General features: G+C 39.0%; 1 protein-coding gene across 1 annotated transcript in view; it reads left to right on the top strand.

The window, feature by feature from the left end:
• Nucleotides 1–5,756: 5,756 nt before the first annotated feature.
• DGKE (diacylglycerol kinase epsilon) overlaps nucleotides 5,757–18,461 on the top strand; it is a 39,624-nt gene continuing 26,919 nt past the window's right edge. The window contains exons 1-5 of the mRNA XM_058168816.1: nucleotides 5,757–5,809; nucleotides 6,234–7,375; nucleotides 9,631–9,790; nucleotides 11,429–11,548; nucleotides 14,273–14,416. Of these exons, the coding sequence (XP_058024799.1) occupies nucleotides 6,918–7,375; nucleotides 9,631–9,790; nucleotides 11,429–11,548; nucleotides 14,273–14,416 (882 nt within the window). The 5' untranslated portion in view covers nucleotides 5,757–5,809; nucleotides 6,234–6,917. The remainder of the gene's footprint in view (nucleotides 5,810–6,233; nucleotides 7,376–9,630; nucleotides 9,791–11,428; nucleotides 11,549–14,272; nucleotides 14,417–18,461) is intronic.

The raw sequence follows: 18,461 nt of genomic DNA, 5'->3' as shown, positions 1-18,461 counted from the left end.
TTCCAATAGTTTGTTTAGTTACCGTTCAAAGTTACAGCAGCACTGAAAAAAGTAATTTACAACCATTTTTCACACTTACAACCATTGCACATCCCTGTGGTCATGTGATCAAAATTCAGACACTTGGCAACTGATTCGTATTTCTGACAGTTGCAGTGTCCCAGGTCACCTTTTGTGGCCTTCTGACAAGCAAAGTCAATGGAGAGAAGCCAGATTCACTTAGCTGTGTTACTAACTTAACAACTACAGTGATTCACTAAACAAGTGTGGCAAGAAATGTTGTCAAATGGGGCAAAACTCAACAACTATCTCGCTTAGGAACAGAAATTTTTTGGATCAATTGTGTCTTTATAGCCTAAACCCTACAGGGATTTCTTTATTTCTGCAACCATGATTGCAGGAGGGAGGGCATTAGAATCCACTCTGGCAAAAAAGCCCATTTTGAAGCACAAGGTTAAAGGTTAAAACAAGATTATGTTGTTACTTCTGGAAATCCTCTATGGATGTTCTGCTGACAGGGACTGAAAAGTTGATATTTTATGGATTTGACTACAGATAAGGGATGGGATATGGGATGAAGAGATAATTGTTACCTTAGAGGGGGTGAGAAGTCACTAGTTTTTTTTATATTTGTGATGAAAGATGGAAGCCACTTCTTTATATACTTCTTTCTTCTTTATTATATGTTTTCTATTCTTTTTTTCTTGCACTTCTAACTCATTTCTATTCTCTTGTTTGAGTTTAGTTTGTATTAGATTTTACTCTAAAAATTCTCTATGTAAAAAGAGTCCAGTTGAATAAGTCAGTTCTCCAGTTTGGTTACTAGATGCATGGCATACATCTTACTGATGACTAATGGGTCTATAATCAATGAGCTCACCCTTATTTTATAAAAAAATAAAAACCCTTCCACCATATATTGATAAAAGATAACACTATTTTATCAATATAGGTACAGGGAAACTTTGACTGGCATCTGTCAAGAGAGATTTGATTTAAATAAATCAGGTTAGAATGGCAGCACATTTCCTCATTTTCAGCATTTTTCAATAATTATTTTCAATTCTATAAGATTTTGAGAGGATTTATAACTTGTAACTGATGAGATCAGTGTCCTCCTAGCAGCTATACAATTAGAATCACAGCAAGATTTAGGGAAATGTTTATGATGTTTCTATAGATACTACTATTGTTTCTATAGATACTACTATTATAGATTGTAATGTAACTATGTGAACTGTGTAGATCTCCTGAGTTTGGTTAGGGACATAGTGAGATTGAAAGCAACATTTCTGAAGAAAGTTACTGAAATGAATGCCAACTGGGAAATTAAACCAGATAATGACTATATAACTAAGGTGACTTCCAATTAACTCTGGATTGGCTAGCTTCCTCAGCTGGAACATATTGCAGTCTAACAGATTTATAACAAAATTAAAGTTGTTGCAGAAAAGAAGGGGTAAATTATCCTTCTTTGCTCTAGGTGTAGTAGAAAACTTACGTCTTAAAGCGAGGAGACAACACCACGAAGGATTTGAGAAACAAGAATTGATTTATTATTTGCGCAAATAGGACACAGACCCCCACTCACGTGGAAAACAAAGGTCTGAGCCTCAAGCAAAGCTTAGGCATACTCTTTTATACTTTTGGTTACAGACATTGCCATAAGAAAAAAGAAGAAGTTATCCTAATTGATTGAAACAAACAAAAGCCCATATATGGTCTACTCTTATCATACACCTTCTGGGTACACGTGTTACTCTCGATGCCCCCTCCTCTTTGCCACATAGTTACAAGAACAGTTTGTAGAAATATTTCTGCACTTTCCCGAAAGCTTACACCACCATATCCCTGCCCAATGGTGTACTTCTGCTTTGTAAGTGACACATTGACTTTTATACAAGTTGGTAATGTCTGATCTTGGGGTTATCTATATTGGGGTTTCTCTTTCATAGGTACATCACAAAATAGGAGATATTAGGAACTAGATTATTTGATATTAAGACATAATCAATATTGGAAAATCTTTGCAGAGACTGGAAGGTAAAGGGGCTGGGAACATCCTTTTCAAAATACCCCATTTAAAATAATAAAATTCAACGTATTAGCCATTCCTGCAAAATTACTTGTGGGATCCCTGGATTTACAAGAGATTTATTTAAAAAACCCTTGTAATCTGAATAAATCTTCATGGTCAAGAGAGAAACTATTGAACTGAGCATGAACTAAATTATCATCTTAGCATTAAAATCTCTGACTAAAATCAAATATGTGAAAGAAAAGTAGCCATGCAGCATTCAAAATACTGGACTAAGTCACGCCTTAAGTCTTCAAATTGTGCTCTCGATCTTGCAGAAGATAAATAGAAGTTGACATTAACTAGACTAAAGCAACTAAAAATAAACCTAATAAGCCTAATGGCCAAAATCCAATTTGCGTGTAATGGCAAAATTGTCACCTGGATCAAGAGGTTAAGGATTTAAAAAATCCCCAAGCGGTCACTTGATCTGCCACCACTATTACTTGGTGTGATAGTGATTGATTGTAATTATGAATATAGAATATATTTCTGGCCTCCAAATCTCCTGTAGAAACAAAACATCAAACTTAGTAATAAGGTTAATAAAACCTAGGCCCCTGATTTGTGAGACCAAACAGCTATATCCTATTACTGTATATACAAGAGAGGTTATCTTCCACATAATTGTCATTCTTGGTTGGGCTCAGCAGAACCGATAAATGTGAAAGTTGAAATGGTATCCAAAACTGCAACTAGTGAAGAAACCTGGGAACATTTGAGCCACCAAAGACCTGCTTATAAAATAGATGTTTGAAGCCCCTATGGGGAAATTTATAGACGTGGTAAATAGGTGAGAGTCTTTGAAATGAGCCCTAGGATTATAAAGGGTTAAGTTGTTGGGGGGGGGAGCAAATTGAAAGGACATTTCCAGATTCGTTGAAAGATGCCAAATGTAGTTCAATGAGCCAGAGAGCTCATGACAGTAATTTTCCCATAATGTCAGCAAATATACATCACGATAGTCGAGAGAGACCTGTAACTATATAGGCCACCTATATAGCTTATGAGTTGTAAGAAGAGATGTTTCTGAGTTTCATTACCTCAGAATGCCAAGTCTCAATGGTGCTTTTTTTTCCCCTTAAGAGGTTTATATATCCCCTCTTTGCTTGTAGTAACAGTTGACCAGAAGTAGATGATTGTTTTCTTTTATGATTAGTAAGTGTCTTAGCTAATATGTGCTTAGCTCAATACAATCAGAATCAAAACACCTGTCAAATGGAGGATAGTCTTGTGCAGATATATTTGCACTAACCAAAAAGAATTGAAGATCGTGGATGAAGCTGTTATAGGCTCTTAAAACTTCAGTCTCTCCTTAAACAACTGTGGCACTTTGCACAATGGCTTCCTTTAATGTGTAGAATTATGCCTTTATGACATCAAGGGGCTTCAGTAGGGTGTTTAGAACTGCAATGGGTTCACAAGGAAGGATCAATTTAACAATCAGACTTCACCGATGGTGGGATTCGGGTAATTTAACAACCGGTTCTCTGCCCTAATGATTTCTTCCAACAACCAGTTTGCAAAACTGCTCAGAAAGTTAACAACCGGTTCTCCCAAAGTGGTGCGAACTGGCTGAATCCCACCACTGGACTTCACAGATTAAAAAGATCCAACACCAGTTTTTTTCTTATTTTAGCCCAGCATCACCTTAGTTGCTGTTTCATGCTAGCTTTTTAAATCTAAATTTCTGGCCAGAAAGTTTGAAAATGAGCAAAGGTAAAATTGGCTTGAGGATTAAATGTTACACAGAAAGTCTAATGGAGCCATTGACCGCTACTTATTACAGGAACCTAAAGCACCATGAAAAATGAAGCAGGATTTATGGAAGATTTGCCATTTTGAAACAAGTTTATCTATTTCATTGGTCAGATGCACTATTAGATAAGCAGTTGTTTTTAAAAGTGGAACATTAATAAATAAGAGAGATTAGGTTTGTTCTCATGTGACTTTTCAAACTAACTTGTGCAAATGTTTGTGCCTGGCACAAATCTTTGAGAGAGTCAGACATGGTGACTTTTTATTTTAAAGGGGGGGGGTGTCTGCTATTGAAAATAATAGCCTTGTGTTGAATTCTCTCTCTTGTTCTGCCCCAATTACTTCAAATTATTCTATATACCAAAGGCAGTACACTGCACTTCGGTGCAATGGGAACAGGAAAGTCTTCTTAACGTTCTTACAGAAGAGGCTGCGTGTGTTTTTACAACTTCCATGCTGTCACTTGTGATTATAAACATATGTTGTACCATTTATTTTTTGTTGTAGAAGTTTGCTGAATCATTTTACAAATGCACTTGTTCAGATATATTGTTAATGGCTTGGATCCAGAGAACTAATAATGGAAAAGATACTGGTGCCATTTAGCAGTAGTTTTTTCTATTTCTGGCTATCCTTAAGGAAAAAATATAAAAATATAACAAGCGAGAATAAAATGAAGGGTGACTATAACACCTTTTCTGACAAGAAGCCTTATCCCATATTCTTAGAATGAAGTATGTGGCTTCATTCATAGGCTTAATCTATGAGACTTCCTTAAAAACAAAAAGCACCATATCCCATTGTCTCTGCTTCTCCTATGAACAGTTTATGGCTATACTCCTTCATAAGGTGGATTAAAACAAAGGACAAAATAATCACTTCTTCCCAATGGGCGTAGAAAAATACCCAGTGGTGTAACTGGCTACATACAGATGATTAAATAACATGTCAATATCATAGAGACCAGGGGTCTCCAACCTTGGTCCCTTTAAAACTTGTGGACTTCAACTCCCAGAGTCCCTCAGCCAGCACAGCTGGCTGAGGAACTCTGGGAGTTAAAGTCCACAAGTCTTAAAGGGACCAAGTTTGGAGACTCCTGATATAGGCCATTGGATGGCGCTTACTCCAGTTGGCCTGCACCATACTCAGTAATACACCCATGTTCCATTTTTAAAAAGGAAATTCTTATTGTACGCAAGGCAATGTTTCATCCACAATCCTGTGCCCTCAAGTCTAGAAAGAAGCAAACTTTTTTTTTTAAACAGATATGGGTGAATGAATCTCAGCTGTAAGAGTTTGATTTGCCCTAAGGGGATTATTGAACAGGATAGAAGGAAATGTGATTGGAAGGCAACAGAAATAGAAAACGTGCTTGCAAATAAGCCATGAAGCTCAAAAGGGTGTCACACCCAGTTAGCCTCCACAGCTTATTTCCGAGCCGAGCAAGAAAGCATTTTGTGCATAAGAGCACAAAAGTGCCTACCGTTCCTGTCCTATTGTTCCCTTCGTTATATCAAATTAACATAGATGTTGCATACTTTTACATATATATATATATATATATATATATATATATATATATATATATATATATATATATATATATATATATATATATATATATATATATATATATTTCTTTCATGTGTTGTTTTTATTTATGACAATGTTTGTGCATACTGTTGTGACAAAATGAAATTTTTTTTTTAAAAAAGCGATTTCTCCCTCCCCATCATTGCTCTTCCCAAGCCTGTAAATTCCCCTCCCCTTAGCATCTTGTATCTCATTCCAGCGCTTTTGGTGAGTGGCTGACTCGTCTCCTAGCAACCCACATCAGCACCCTCCCTCCCGATCCTCCTCCTCCTCCCTCCTCTCCGGTTGAGTGACCTCTGGCTCCCGCCTCTTCCGTTTCCGCCGCCGTCGCCCACTTACTTCTACGCCGGCTGAGCGCTGTTGTTTCTCTGCGGGCACCAGGTAGGGGAGATGGAGGAGGGATGGGAAGAGGATGTCCCGGGAGCAATTGCAGCTCCTTGGAACAGCCTCCCCCCCGCCCTTTTTTTTTTTAATAAGGTGGACTACAACTTCCATCATCCTCGGCGGTCGGTGGGATCCTTGGCTCTGTCTTCCAGTGCAGGGTTAAGACCAGAATCCCTCCTACGTCCATCCAGCAGGGCAGTTAGCCTCCCAGGGTGTTGCTGAGGACGCTTGTTATAAAGGAGAATTTTAAAATTCCGATTGGTTTTAAGTCCTCCGTTTTCCTAGACACTCTGTGGGGTTCTGGGCTGCAGCTGCTAGCAGCTAAGGGTAGAGAGAGGACGAGGAACTCCGACTGGCTGGCTGGATGAATGGAAGGTGACCGTTTTGAAAAAGAGGTTTTCTTCATTTTCCTCTGTTTCAGGTGACTTGCTCTGGAGCTGCTGCAACTGCCTGACTCCGGGATGCACGGACTGGCATTGGAAATGAGAGGGAAATCAAGCTCTGTTTCATCCCGGTTGTGAGTATGCTATGTGTGTGTGTGTGTGTACAATGGAATTGCTGAATGGGTCTCCCTTAACAAATAATTGGTCTTTGATGGTCAGGAGTAAGAAGTGTGTTAGCTTTGTGTTGAACAAAGAGGGAAAGAAACAAGATAGCCTTGTTAGAAGCAAGGAGAAAAATGTGGTGTTTGTTGTTGTTGTTTTTAGCTGAGGTGGTTGCAGTTTGAGTTGGGGGTTGGCCTGGTGTTATTTATTTATTTAATAAGATGTGAAACACATTGGTTGTAGCCGATAAGTGAATACTGTTGTTACTGTGAAAAATAAATTGACGTTGTGAAATAAAGTGGGGATAAAGGATTAAATTATTGGTTTAAAGAGGCTATCAATTCTTCTTTTGAGGATAAAGGATTCATCTGATTTAAGGAAAAACTGTTTCTTGATGTACAGCGATAGGATAATTAAGATAATTGAAATGAACACACTTGTAATTTTTATACTGGGCCAATTAATGAGGTAATAACAGTAAAGACTATTTTAAGCCTACAAGTTAGTGTTATCTTACATGATTGAATTAATTATCTAGAGTGACAGTAAATCAATAGAAGATGGGAGAGTTTGAAAGCAGATCTAAATCATCTTCAGGATTCCTTCCAGAATGGAGTTTGGCCTTCTGGACTCTGTGTTCAGTGATGGTACCAGTCATGATCACCTTGTGGTGCAGTTTTCGGCGATCTCGGAGGCAAGGACTTCTGCAGGATATCTTGCATAAAAGCAAGCATGATTGGCAAGGTATAGACTTCTTTAGCCAGCCTACCTATTGCTGTGTCTGCACTCAGCATATTCTCCAGGGAGCTTTCTGCAACTGCTGCGGCCTGTGTGTTGATGAAGAATGCCTGAAGAAAGCTGATGGTCATTTCCTATGCAAGGAAATTGTGCCAAGAAGCCAAGATGGGAGACCGGCTTCTATGATGCACCATTGGATCCGAGGCAATGTTCCACTGTGTAGCTACTGTGTGGTGTGCAAACTACAATGTGGTACACAACCCAAGCTCTGTGATTACAGGTAATGCTGCAGATTTAAATATGGGGCAGTGGTAGAGGAAATAACACAGTGATGTCACTTCCTTATTTATCTTCTTTAAATTTCTGGGACTTGATCATTACATTGTGTTTTATGCAAGTTTGTTTAAATTGTTGCTTTTTAATTATGGATGGCACCTTTTGATTGGGGAGATGTTTGCATATGCTTTTCATAGAATTGAATTATTGAATGCTTCTTGGCTTGTAATTCCCTGGGGCTCAAAAATAGGACAGGGTTTTGTTAAAGCTGTATGGTACTTGAGGTTTAACAAAGTTTTCATTGGAAACAAGCTTTGGGAGATAAGTACAATGCAGTTCTACTTTGCAAAAATCCTGGTATAAAAAGAGCCAGGAGGGATTGAGTCACATGTCCTTAATCCTGGAGTTGTTCCTGAGGGCAAAAGCCATTTGGATTTGTAAATAGCATCTCAAGTCTTGTTGGGCAGAAATTTCCCTTTATTTATTTTATAAAGAACCTTATTTTGTAAATATTCACATTTGAAAAACAAATTCCAAGAAAGGAAAAAGGAAACCTGTTTGTTCTCTGAATATATTAATATTAATTTAGCATGTGACTACCACTTTTTATGTAAAGTTGCTGGAATGTTTTTCACAAGCAAGTACTTTGTACACATCTTTACTCACTACTTGTTTTACACTATTGCTCAGCCTTGCTCAACTTGGGGCCCTTCACATGTATTGCAACTGCATTTTGCTTTATTTATAAAACCTCTGTTGTATTTCACTAAGAGCCAGTGCTAGAGTTAACAGACGTCACCAATGTTTGCTGGGAATTTTGGATGTTGTAGTTGCAATATCCCTGAAAATAGTTGATAGGGGGCTTCTGTAACTCTTCCTCACTTGAAAGGACAGAGAATATAACTGTTGATGTCTATACTGTGTCTTTTTCTTTCTTGGTATAATTGAGGACTATTTTTCCATAGTGTGACCATGAAGCTTTTAAAAATCTAAAATTACATGCAATGTTATAATGCAATATGAAAGGTATTATTTTTCAATATATCAGTTCTGTCTGTGAATGTATAGCAGAATTGATCTCTATTTTAATTAATCTATTTTAATTATCCTTTATGAATTCATTTGTTATTTTTGTACAGAATTTGAGTATCGTGTTGGCTGTTGAAAACTATTTCTGCCAATTCTTAACTTAAGACCTTCATTTGATGGTTGATTATCCTGTATTATTTCTCTTTTAAAAGACAAAAATGCACCTGGTTTTTTTTTTTTTTTCAGAATCAAACAGATGTGGTTTAGCTCATTATTCAACCTTGCAGGGAGAAAGTATTTTTTATAACATTGTCCAGTGACATTCAAAATAACATATATGAACAATTACAAATGCTATTTTCTCTTTCAATGACTAACTGGCTCCTTTTTTGGATTTTCGAAATAAACTAAGCCTCCAACAGATCCATGTTTATTTGATAGGACATATATTGTCCATCTGTTGCTTGGAGCAAGGGCCTCCAACCTTGGCAACTTTAAGCCTGAAGGACTTCAACTCCCAGAATTGGGAGCAAAGCTGGCTGGGGAATTCTGGGAGTTGAAGTCCACCAGGCTTAAAGTTGCCAAGGTTGGAGGCCCCTGGCTTGGAGGGTATTGAGGCTGCTTATGGGAATTATTTCTCTTGGACTTTTAATCCTTTTTTTCTAAAATGGGTCTGAAGTGATAGTGCCAACCCATCTTTTTTGTTTTAAGTCAAACTTCCTTTTATTAAAAATGACCTGACTATTGATAAATTAATTTATGCTTGGTCAGAACAAGCTGTTGTTAAAGTCCTTTCTTTTCATTCCTTTTCTGCTCTGTGGTATTAATGCTTGGGTTTGTCTGTACTAAACTCAGTATTTTATTTGGTTACATAGAACAATATATCTAAAAATTCCTTTTATTGATTCAATGATCTTTTCCTAATCTCCTAAATATTTTCACAAAACTTTAGATTTGCCACTCACAGAAGAACACTGAAACCATGTTGGCAATAATGCAAAGTTGCTGGAAAAATGAGGCTAGATGGAAGAGAGACTTCCTTTCAGCAACATCCATTTGAAACAAATAAGGAAATAGTAGAGTTGATGTGCTTTAATTCAGTGGTTGAGGGATTGCACCATTTTTTTTAAGTCCCTCAAAAATGATATTGTTTCTGTAAGCATCCAATAATAGAATGGAACCAGTCTTTTTTTTTTGTCATGAATGTTGTTCTGATTGTTGTTCTTTCAGGTGCATTTGGTGCCAGCAAACTGTACATGATGACTGTATGCAGAATTCTTTGAAAAATGGGAAGTGTGAATTGGGAGAGTTTCGCAACCTCATTATCCCCCCAACTTACTTGCTCAAAGTCTGTCAGATGCGTAAAAGTAAACACATGAATGACTACAAGGTAAGTGCTACAGTATTTGTTCTCAAGACCCAGCTGGGGAGGCCTTTGAAATGTCTTTCCAGGAGCTCAGAATCATTGACTGGGGGGAGGAGGGCGGATTTGGTCTTGCGTGCTGTGAGCTGGGTCAGAACAAGACAAAGAGGAGAAATAGGATACATGTGTTGGATTAATTCTATAGTTCACTGAGAAAAATCATAAAAGAAGAGAAATTGAAAGAAGGAAGCCCTTGCATCACTACAATATATAACTTACATAAAGAGCTTCTTGGCAACTTGGTATGAAACAGCTTCTCCAGAAAAGTTCACAAAGCATTGTTTTTATGACAGTGAAAGTTTATTATCCAAACTTCAGTTTATGTTTCATAGACTGGGTTGCTCTGTTGAAAATCTATATCTTAATTGTGCTTTTCTAATGTTACATTTGAAGATTGGGTTAATATATAATTTAGGTAGTTATAGAACAGGACACTTGCACTTCTTTATAGTGGGGTTAATAGTTGGTTAATAGTGTACTAAAATATCTCTCTAAATCAGAATCTGATCACAATCAGGCTCTGATACAAGGATGTGTAATGCCTAAAAAAAGATAGTAAAATGCAGGTTAGTAGGTTATAGCTTTACTCAGCTGCTCCTGAAATGACTGGGAAGAAAAATGCATCCTATAGTAAGATCAAGGAACAAAATAAATGTTACCACTTATTAATTGGCAGAAATGGTAGAGGTTGATTTTACTATGGCTCTGTCAAAGAAAAGCCAGCTTTTAAGGTATCCATTTGGCTGCTTGAACAAGTTCTAGCTTATATTTCAATCTCTCTGCAAATTGCACATAAGTTATCAGATATAAAGTATAAGCGAGTTTTCAGCACGTTTTGTGCTGAAAACGCCTCGGCTTATACTCGAGTATATACGGCTTATACTCGAGTTTTTTTTTTAAGCCTCGGCTTATACTCGAGTATATACGGCTTATACTCGAGTTTTTTTTTTCTTTTTCACATTTGCGGACTGAAGCCCTGCGGTGCAGTGAGAGGCGGGCGGGGAGCCGCCAGCCTTCTCAGCTGAGGGAGGGAGGGTTTCCCCAACCGGTAGGTGCCTCATTTCCCACCCTCGGCTTATACTCGAGTCCCCAGTTTTTGGGGTAAAATTGGGGACCTCGGCTTATACTCGGATCGGCTTATATTCGAGTATATACGGTAGCTTGCTTCTGGTTTAAAAGACTTACCCAGATCAGTTTTGCAATCTAAGTGTAGGCTCTAACATCTATTGTGGATATTAATTTTTCTATACCTGTATATTAAGCACTACCAGGACAGACAAAACCATTGGATGCATAGAAAGATTTTATTATATATTTGCGTTCTAACAAGCTGTAGGTTCTGTTGACTATTTCAAAATGGCAATCGTATGAAAATCAGAATAAATCATATATGTGAATCATGGTTTAGTCTTACATTGAAGTGGACAATTGGTATTTTCTATAAATTATAAGGCAATTTATTTTTCTCTTAATTTGCAAGAGTACATTTTCTCTTTTACAATTTAAGAGTTAATTTCTCAACAGAAAAAAATAAGAGGGTGATGCTGTTTTGTGACAATACTGATCTAAATAGCTTGCTTCTGCTTTTTTTTTTTTTTTTTGCAGCTATCTGAGTCTTATGGGAAAAATTGGACCCCAGTAATAATTCTGGTCAATACTCGGAGTGGAAACAATATGGGGGAAACGCTGATAGGGCAATTCAAGATCTTATTAAATCCAATTCAGGTAATAGTTTTGATACAACGAAACGGAAGTTGAGCTAGATTTGTTGCTTAAGTAAGAAATTAAACATAACTTGAGACATCCTTAAGTTTGGGGGATTGTTGTTGTTTTAAAAATACGGTAAGAAACTTGAAAACTCCCTAAGGAATTATTATCACTGTGGTCAAGATGGATTCAGTTGAAGAAACATGCATAACTTTGCCGTATAGAAATCAGCATGATACTGTTCAGTGGGGTTTCTCAATTCTAGCAACTTTAAAATATGTGGGCTTCAACTCTCAGAACTCCCCAGCCAGCCTATAATGTGCCCAGCCAGCCATCTGCCCGCCTACCTTCCTTTCTTTTCCCCTCCCTTAGCTCTCTGCCGCCCAATCCTGATCCCACTGGCCAGCCCTTCTGTTCCTTCCTCTCAGGCTTCCTTCTCTGGCCCAATTGCCTCCTGATCTTTCCTGCATGCTCCCATTGCTTTTGTCTTGTTTCTCCTTGACAGCCATTGCTGCTACAGATGTTGACACATGTCATTGCCAAGAAAACTGCCTAGCATTTTCCCATTCTCCACCACCACCACCACCCCAATCATTTCTGCCTGGATTAACCACATTCCATGCACATCCCTAGTATACAGGCAGTCCTCGACTTACGACCACAATTGATTCCAAAATTTCTGTTGCTAAGTGAGACAGTTAAGTGAATTTTGCCCCCATTTTATGACCTTTCTTGTTACACTTGTTAAAGCGAATCGCTGCAATTCTTAAGTTAGTAACAAGTTGTTAAGCTTCCCCGTTTAAATTGGTTTGTCGGAAGGTGGTAAAAGGTGATCACATGGCCTTTGGACACTGCAGCCGTCATAAATATGAGCCAGTTGCCAAGCCTCTGAATTTTGATCGTGGGGATGCGGCAAGAGTCGAAAAGCAGTCACAAAGCACTTTTTTTCAGTGCCGTTGTAACTTCGAACGGTCACTAAATGAACTGTTGTAAGTCGAAGACTTCCTGTACTTGATACTTAGTGCTCTTTCAAAAGGCCCTGAAGAGAACAGTTTTTGCCAGCGGGCCGAGAGACCCCAGAATGATATAGAGCCCATCAAGTAGTTTAATTAATTGTTGTTTTAAGAGGTTATCTTGATTGAAGTTTGTGTTTGGAGTTTTATTTCTGTAAGCCACCTGGAGACACTGAGAATGAATTCCACAGATATATAAATGTTCTAAATAAATAAATACAGTGACCATTAGTTATCATTTTACATGTGCAGTACAACGATACCTTGCAAATATGCCGTATTGTTTGAAAAATGTTTTTCCAATTGTTTTGGAGACTACATTGTGATCCGCCCTGTTGCTCACAAGATTTAAACAAATGGCACAAGACGGCAGATCTCTTCTTTACATACAAAAGGATTTGTATAGCACTTTCTTTCAATAGTCGCTACTTGGATAACGTGCTGTTGATAGTGAAACTTTAAAGAATGCTGCAGAATAATTAGAGTGCACTTGCAGTACATTTGGTAGTAATGTAGAAGGACCCTTACTCCTTAACTTTTTATTTTTAAATGACAGCTTTTGCCACTATAGCCCCTTTCTCTTGAATACTTTATTGAGTATTTTAAAAAGAAAAGAAACAAGGGTGCTTTTCTTGTCCCTTCCATGCTTTGCTATACATTTTAAGCCTTTACTAAAATCTTCAACTCACCATTGGAAATATTTCAAATTTTCTTCCTCTGTTAATTATCTGAACTCAACATGCTATTCCTTCAATTTCTTCTTCCACAGAACCTGAAAACCTGCTGAAATGACTTCAGGTTCTCAGAGTTACCTCTGTAGTGAATACATTCCAATAATCCATAGAACAAAAATAATTTTCCTCTGTCATTTTTAAATAGTCATATAGATCAGGGGTCTCCAACCTTGGTTCCTTTAAGACGTGTGGACTTCAACACCCAGAGTCCCTCAGACAGCTTTGCTGGGAGTTGAAGTCCACACGTCTTAAAGGGACCAAGGTTGGAGACCACTGATATAGATCATGGCTTAAATGAATAGGCCTCATTTAACCTAATGGGCTATGTTGTCCCCAGAGGTGAGGCTGGCCCCCAGTCTTGCCTTCAGCCAAGTGGTGTGGGGATCAGAGAGTGATACATAACCCTGGGGGTGGTTGGTGGCTTTGAGAACCCATTCTCCACTTTTTAACTTCTCTTTTAACCCTGTTCTTATTTTGTTCTTCTGTTTTAATTCTGTTTTTAACTACAGTATCTCTCTTTCATATGGTTTTATGGCTTGTGGCCAGAGTCACTTGGTAGTGAGATGGGCACTGTCTAAATTTATTAGATTAGGTTAGGTTAGGTTAGATTAGATTGATCAGAACCTATATTTGTAGAAATTTTTTGTTTGTTTGTTTGAATTTATATCCTGCCCTTCTCCGAAGACTCAGGGCGGCTTACACTGTGTTAAGCAATAGTCTTCATCCATTTTGTATATTATATACAAAGTCAACTTATTGCCCCCAACAATCTGGGTCCTCATTTTACCTACCTTATAAAGGATGGAAGGCTGAGTCAATCTTGGGCCTGGTGGGACTTGAACCTGCAGTAATTGCAGGCAGCTGTGTTAATAACACACAGACTTAGTCTGTTGAGCCACCAGAGGCCCAACAATTAAAATTTATTTAATCTGAAAAAAAAATGCTTTCTACAGTGTCATGTAATTAAATATTTTTTTTAAAAAATGTATTTTTAGGTATTTGACCTAACCAAAACAGCTCCAGCAAAAGCACTCCAGCTTTGCACCTGGCTACCTAGCAATTCTGCCAGAGTCCTTGTTTGTGGTGGAGATGGCACGGTGGGTTGGGTCCTGGATGCAATTGATGGCATGAAAATAAAGGTATGGTGTTTCAGAATACCTTGGCAACCCCTTTTCTTCTTTGTTATTCACAGATTTGCTTCTTTGCCAATTCATTGCATCTCTTCCAGTATAACATTGTCAGGATAATGCAGCAATATAATAGCTTTACCCTAAAAATCCATTTTCCCTCCCATGAATGAAATGTAAATATGTTTGTTTGTTATAATTTTTTTTTATTTTTTACAACAAACAAACATAAAAGCCTCTTCAGTCCAGTTACAGTGTGTCGGTGGGGTGGTTACAAATTTCTCGTACAATTTCAAGATAAACATCTCTTTGATTCATCTATTGAAATGTGTGTGTTTTGAAGCGTACTTTTTCTACAAGATGTTCTGGCCTCTTTTCTGTGTCAGACAATTTTTAAAAAAATTTGCGACTTCAAGTATGCTAATTTTCTGAAAATTAAAATGGAGTATAAATGTAAAAGGTTTCCCTGTCCTGTCATCTCCGATTTTGGGGGGCAGTACTCATCATCGTTTCTTGGCTGAGGGAGCCAACATTGTCTGAAGACTTTTTCCATGGTCATGTGTCCAGCATGACTATATGCCAAAGGAACATGAAACACAACCTTCCCACCAATGTGGTACCTATTAATCTACTCGCACTTGCATGCTTTTGAACTGCTAGGTGGGCAGGGACAGGAGCTCACCCTATTGTGTGGCACTCGGGTCTTGACTCCAGGCTATCCGCTTTCCAGCTGACAAGCTCAGTGTCTTTAACTGCTGGCTCATCACAGACCCATAATGGAGATTACAACATGGGTTATCCCCGCCCAAGTGATATGTTCAGCCATGAAAAATCTTGTCCCTAAACCAAATATTAATGCAAAAGGGCTGCTTCTAAGAGCCAGTTTGTTCTAAAGGTTAAGATGCTGGCCTAAAAATCAGGAAACGCCTTAGGCACAAAAGCTTAAATTTGTTTTCTGAGGTTTTCACGGATGTTTGTATGTAGGTCTTTGGTTGTTCGGGTTTTCTCCCGTGTAAAATTGGAAGTGTCTTGGGGACATTTTGAAGAAGTCTCATTCGTCATCTTCAGGCTTGAAGGCCAAAGCTGAGGCCTGAAGATGATGAATGAGACTTCGTTGAAACGTTGCTAAGACACTTCCAATTTTTCATCTTCAGGCTTCAGCTTCGTGCTTCTGGGAGCAATGTGTGATCGCAGCTGTTTCTTCCTTTTAACTGCTAGTGGGGGTTTGAACTGATTGGGTGGGAGCTTGGCTGTGTTCTGAGTGGATGGGGGTTTTTGTGCTCTGATTGGCTGGGGTGTGTCCTGTTTGGGTGTGGCTTGGTTGTGCTCAATTTAGTCTGTGTTGCAGGGGGATTTGAGCTGGTGAGCTGCATAGCTGTTGTTTGGCTTTGTGGTGGTGCTACATCTTCATAGTGGGTGTCAGTCTGCTGCATGTATGGATTGGAGGGGTTTGAAATGGCCAATGTTGCAGCTGCGGTCTGGCTTCTGGTCCTTGGTCGTGCTTCATGTTACCGGGTGGACGTGGCCAGGTGGTCATGTAACATAGCTTCTTTGCCCTAATGACAGTTTGCTGCAATGTTCATAAGTGTGGAAAACGGTCATAAGTCACTTTTTCAGTGCCATGCTTGTTAAACCAATTACCAGAACAAATCCATTCTCCCTCCCTCTTTCTCTCCCTCTTTCTCCGCCCTCTTTCTCTCCTTAATCTCTCCTTCTCTTTCTCTCCATCTTTCGCCCCCCCTTTCTCTCCTTCATCTTTCTACCCCTTCTATCCTTCAACTCTCTTTCTCTCCATCATTTTCTGCCCGCCTCTTTCTCTCCATCACTCTTTCTCCAAATGGGGTAGGGTAGGCTGGCCTTGCCCTGGTATTCTAACATTTCTTGCCTGAGAATTTCCTGTATATGAATCCTGTTGTGGAGTCTCATAAAATGACACTGTTTTCCCAATCAAGCAGTTATATACAATTTTTTATTTAAAATGCATCACAGTAATTGTCAATTACACCTGCCCAGAGAGTCATCTCAGTTCTTCCACAATTGTTGTGGCTGAATTTATAACCTGGCCTCTAAGTTAACTCAGTTTCTGAACAATAAATCGGCTGGGTTCACGCCACATTCTGAGCCCCCCAAAAACTACTTGTATCCAGTTACAACTCCAAGCTGGAGAAAGCTAAAGGGGGTGTGTGTTAGCGGGAGAGAAATATGAGCAAGGAATCAAATAGTCGGGGGGGGGGGTGGTTAAGAAGAAACAAAGATAAGAAGGGAGAAAAAAGAAAACTCATGTTACCGGAGGGAGCAGAAGCACTAGCTGTTTGGGAAGAGGGGAAGGAAAGAAATGGGGGAGGAGGGGGGGAGGGCAACGATGGGGAGGGAGATAAAGAGACCGCAGTGAGTGATGGGTGGCTGAAGCCAGAAGTCGTTGCAAAAAGTGATGCTGCCTAAGGAGCTGGCGACGCCGAGAAGGGGTGGGGAGAGCAGGAAAAGTGGGGGAGGGCAGGAGGACGAGGGCTGGGTAGGAGGGGAGAAATAGCGAAGGGGCTTGAAGGAGGGGCGAGAGGGGACAAGGGTAGAAAGGAGGCTTGGTTCAGGATGGGCGCGGGAAGGAAGAAGCTGGTGGAGTTTTTAACTACAGTATGTCTCTTTCATATGGTTTTATGGCTTGTGGCCAGAGTCACTTGGTAGTGAGATGGGCACAGTCTAAATTTGTTAGGTTAGGTTAGGTTAGGTTAGGTTAGATTAGATTAGATTGATCAGAACCTATATTTGTAGAAATTTTTTGTTTGTTTGTTTGAATTTATATCCTGCCCTTCTCCGAAGACTCAGGGCGGCTTACACTGTGTTAAGCAATAGTCTTCATCCATTTTGTATATTATATACAAAGTCAACTTATTGCCCCCAACAATCTGGGTCCTCATTTTACCTACCTTATAAAGGATGGAAGGCTGAGTCAATCTTGGGCCTGGTGGGACTTGAACCTGCAGTAATTGCAGGCAGCTGTGTTAATAACAGACAGACTTAGTCTGTTGAGCCACCAGAGGCCCAACAATTAAAATTTATTTAATCTGGAAAAAAAATGCTTCCTACAGTGTCATGTAGTTAAATATTTTTTTTAAAAATTTATTTTTAGGTATTTGACCTAACCAAAACAGCTCCAGCAAAAGCACTCCAGCTTTGCACCTGGCTACCTAGCAATTCTGCCAGAGTCCTTGTTTGTGGTGGAGATGGCACGGTGGGTTGGGTCCTGGATGCAATTGATGGCATGAAAATAAAGGTATGGTGTTTCAGAATACCTTGGCAACCCCTTTTCTTCTTTGTTATTCACAGATTTGCTTCTTTGCCAATTCATTGCATCTCTTCCAGTACAACATTGTCAGGATAATGCAGCAATATAATAGCTTTACCCTAAAAATCCATTTTCCCCCCTTATGACTGAAATGTGTGTATGTTTGTTTGTTATAATTTTTTTTAATTTTTTACAACAAACATAAAAGCCTCTTCAATCCAGTTACAGTGTGTCGGTGGGGTGGTTACAAATTTCTCATATAATTTCAAGATAAGCATCTCTTTGATTCATCTATTGAAATGTGTGTGTTTTGAAGCGTACTTTTTCTACAAGATGTTCTGTCCTCTTTTCTGTGTCAGACAATTTTTTTTAAAATTTGCAACTTCAAGTATGCTAATTTCCTGAAAATTAAAATGGAGTATAAATGTAAAAGGTTTCCCTGTCCAGTCATCTCCAGTTCTTGGGGGCAGTGCTCATCATCGTTTCTTGGCTGAGGGAGCCAACGTTGTCTGAAGACTTTTTCCATTGTCATGTGTCCAGCATGACTATACGCCAATGGAACATGAAACACAACCTTCCCACCAATGTGGTACCTATTAATCTACTCGCATTTGCATGCTTTTGAACTGCTAGGTGGGCAGGAACAGGAGCTCACCCTATTGTGTGGCGCTTCAGATCTTGACTCCAGGCTATCCCCTTTCCAGCTGACAAGCTCAGTGTCTTTAACTGCTGACTCATCACAGACCCATAATGGAGATTACAACATGGGTTCCC

The sequence above is a fragment of the Ahaetulla prasina genome, chromosome 2 (assembly GCF_028640845.1).
Source record: "Ahaetulla prasina isolate Xishuangbanna chromosome 2, ASM2864084v1, whole genome shotgun sequence".
Lineage (NCBI taxonomy): Eukaryota > Metazoa > Chordata > Lepidosauria > Squamata > Colubridae > Ahaetulla > Ahaetulla prasina.
This window is presented reverse-complemented; position numbering and strand designations above follow the sequence as displayed.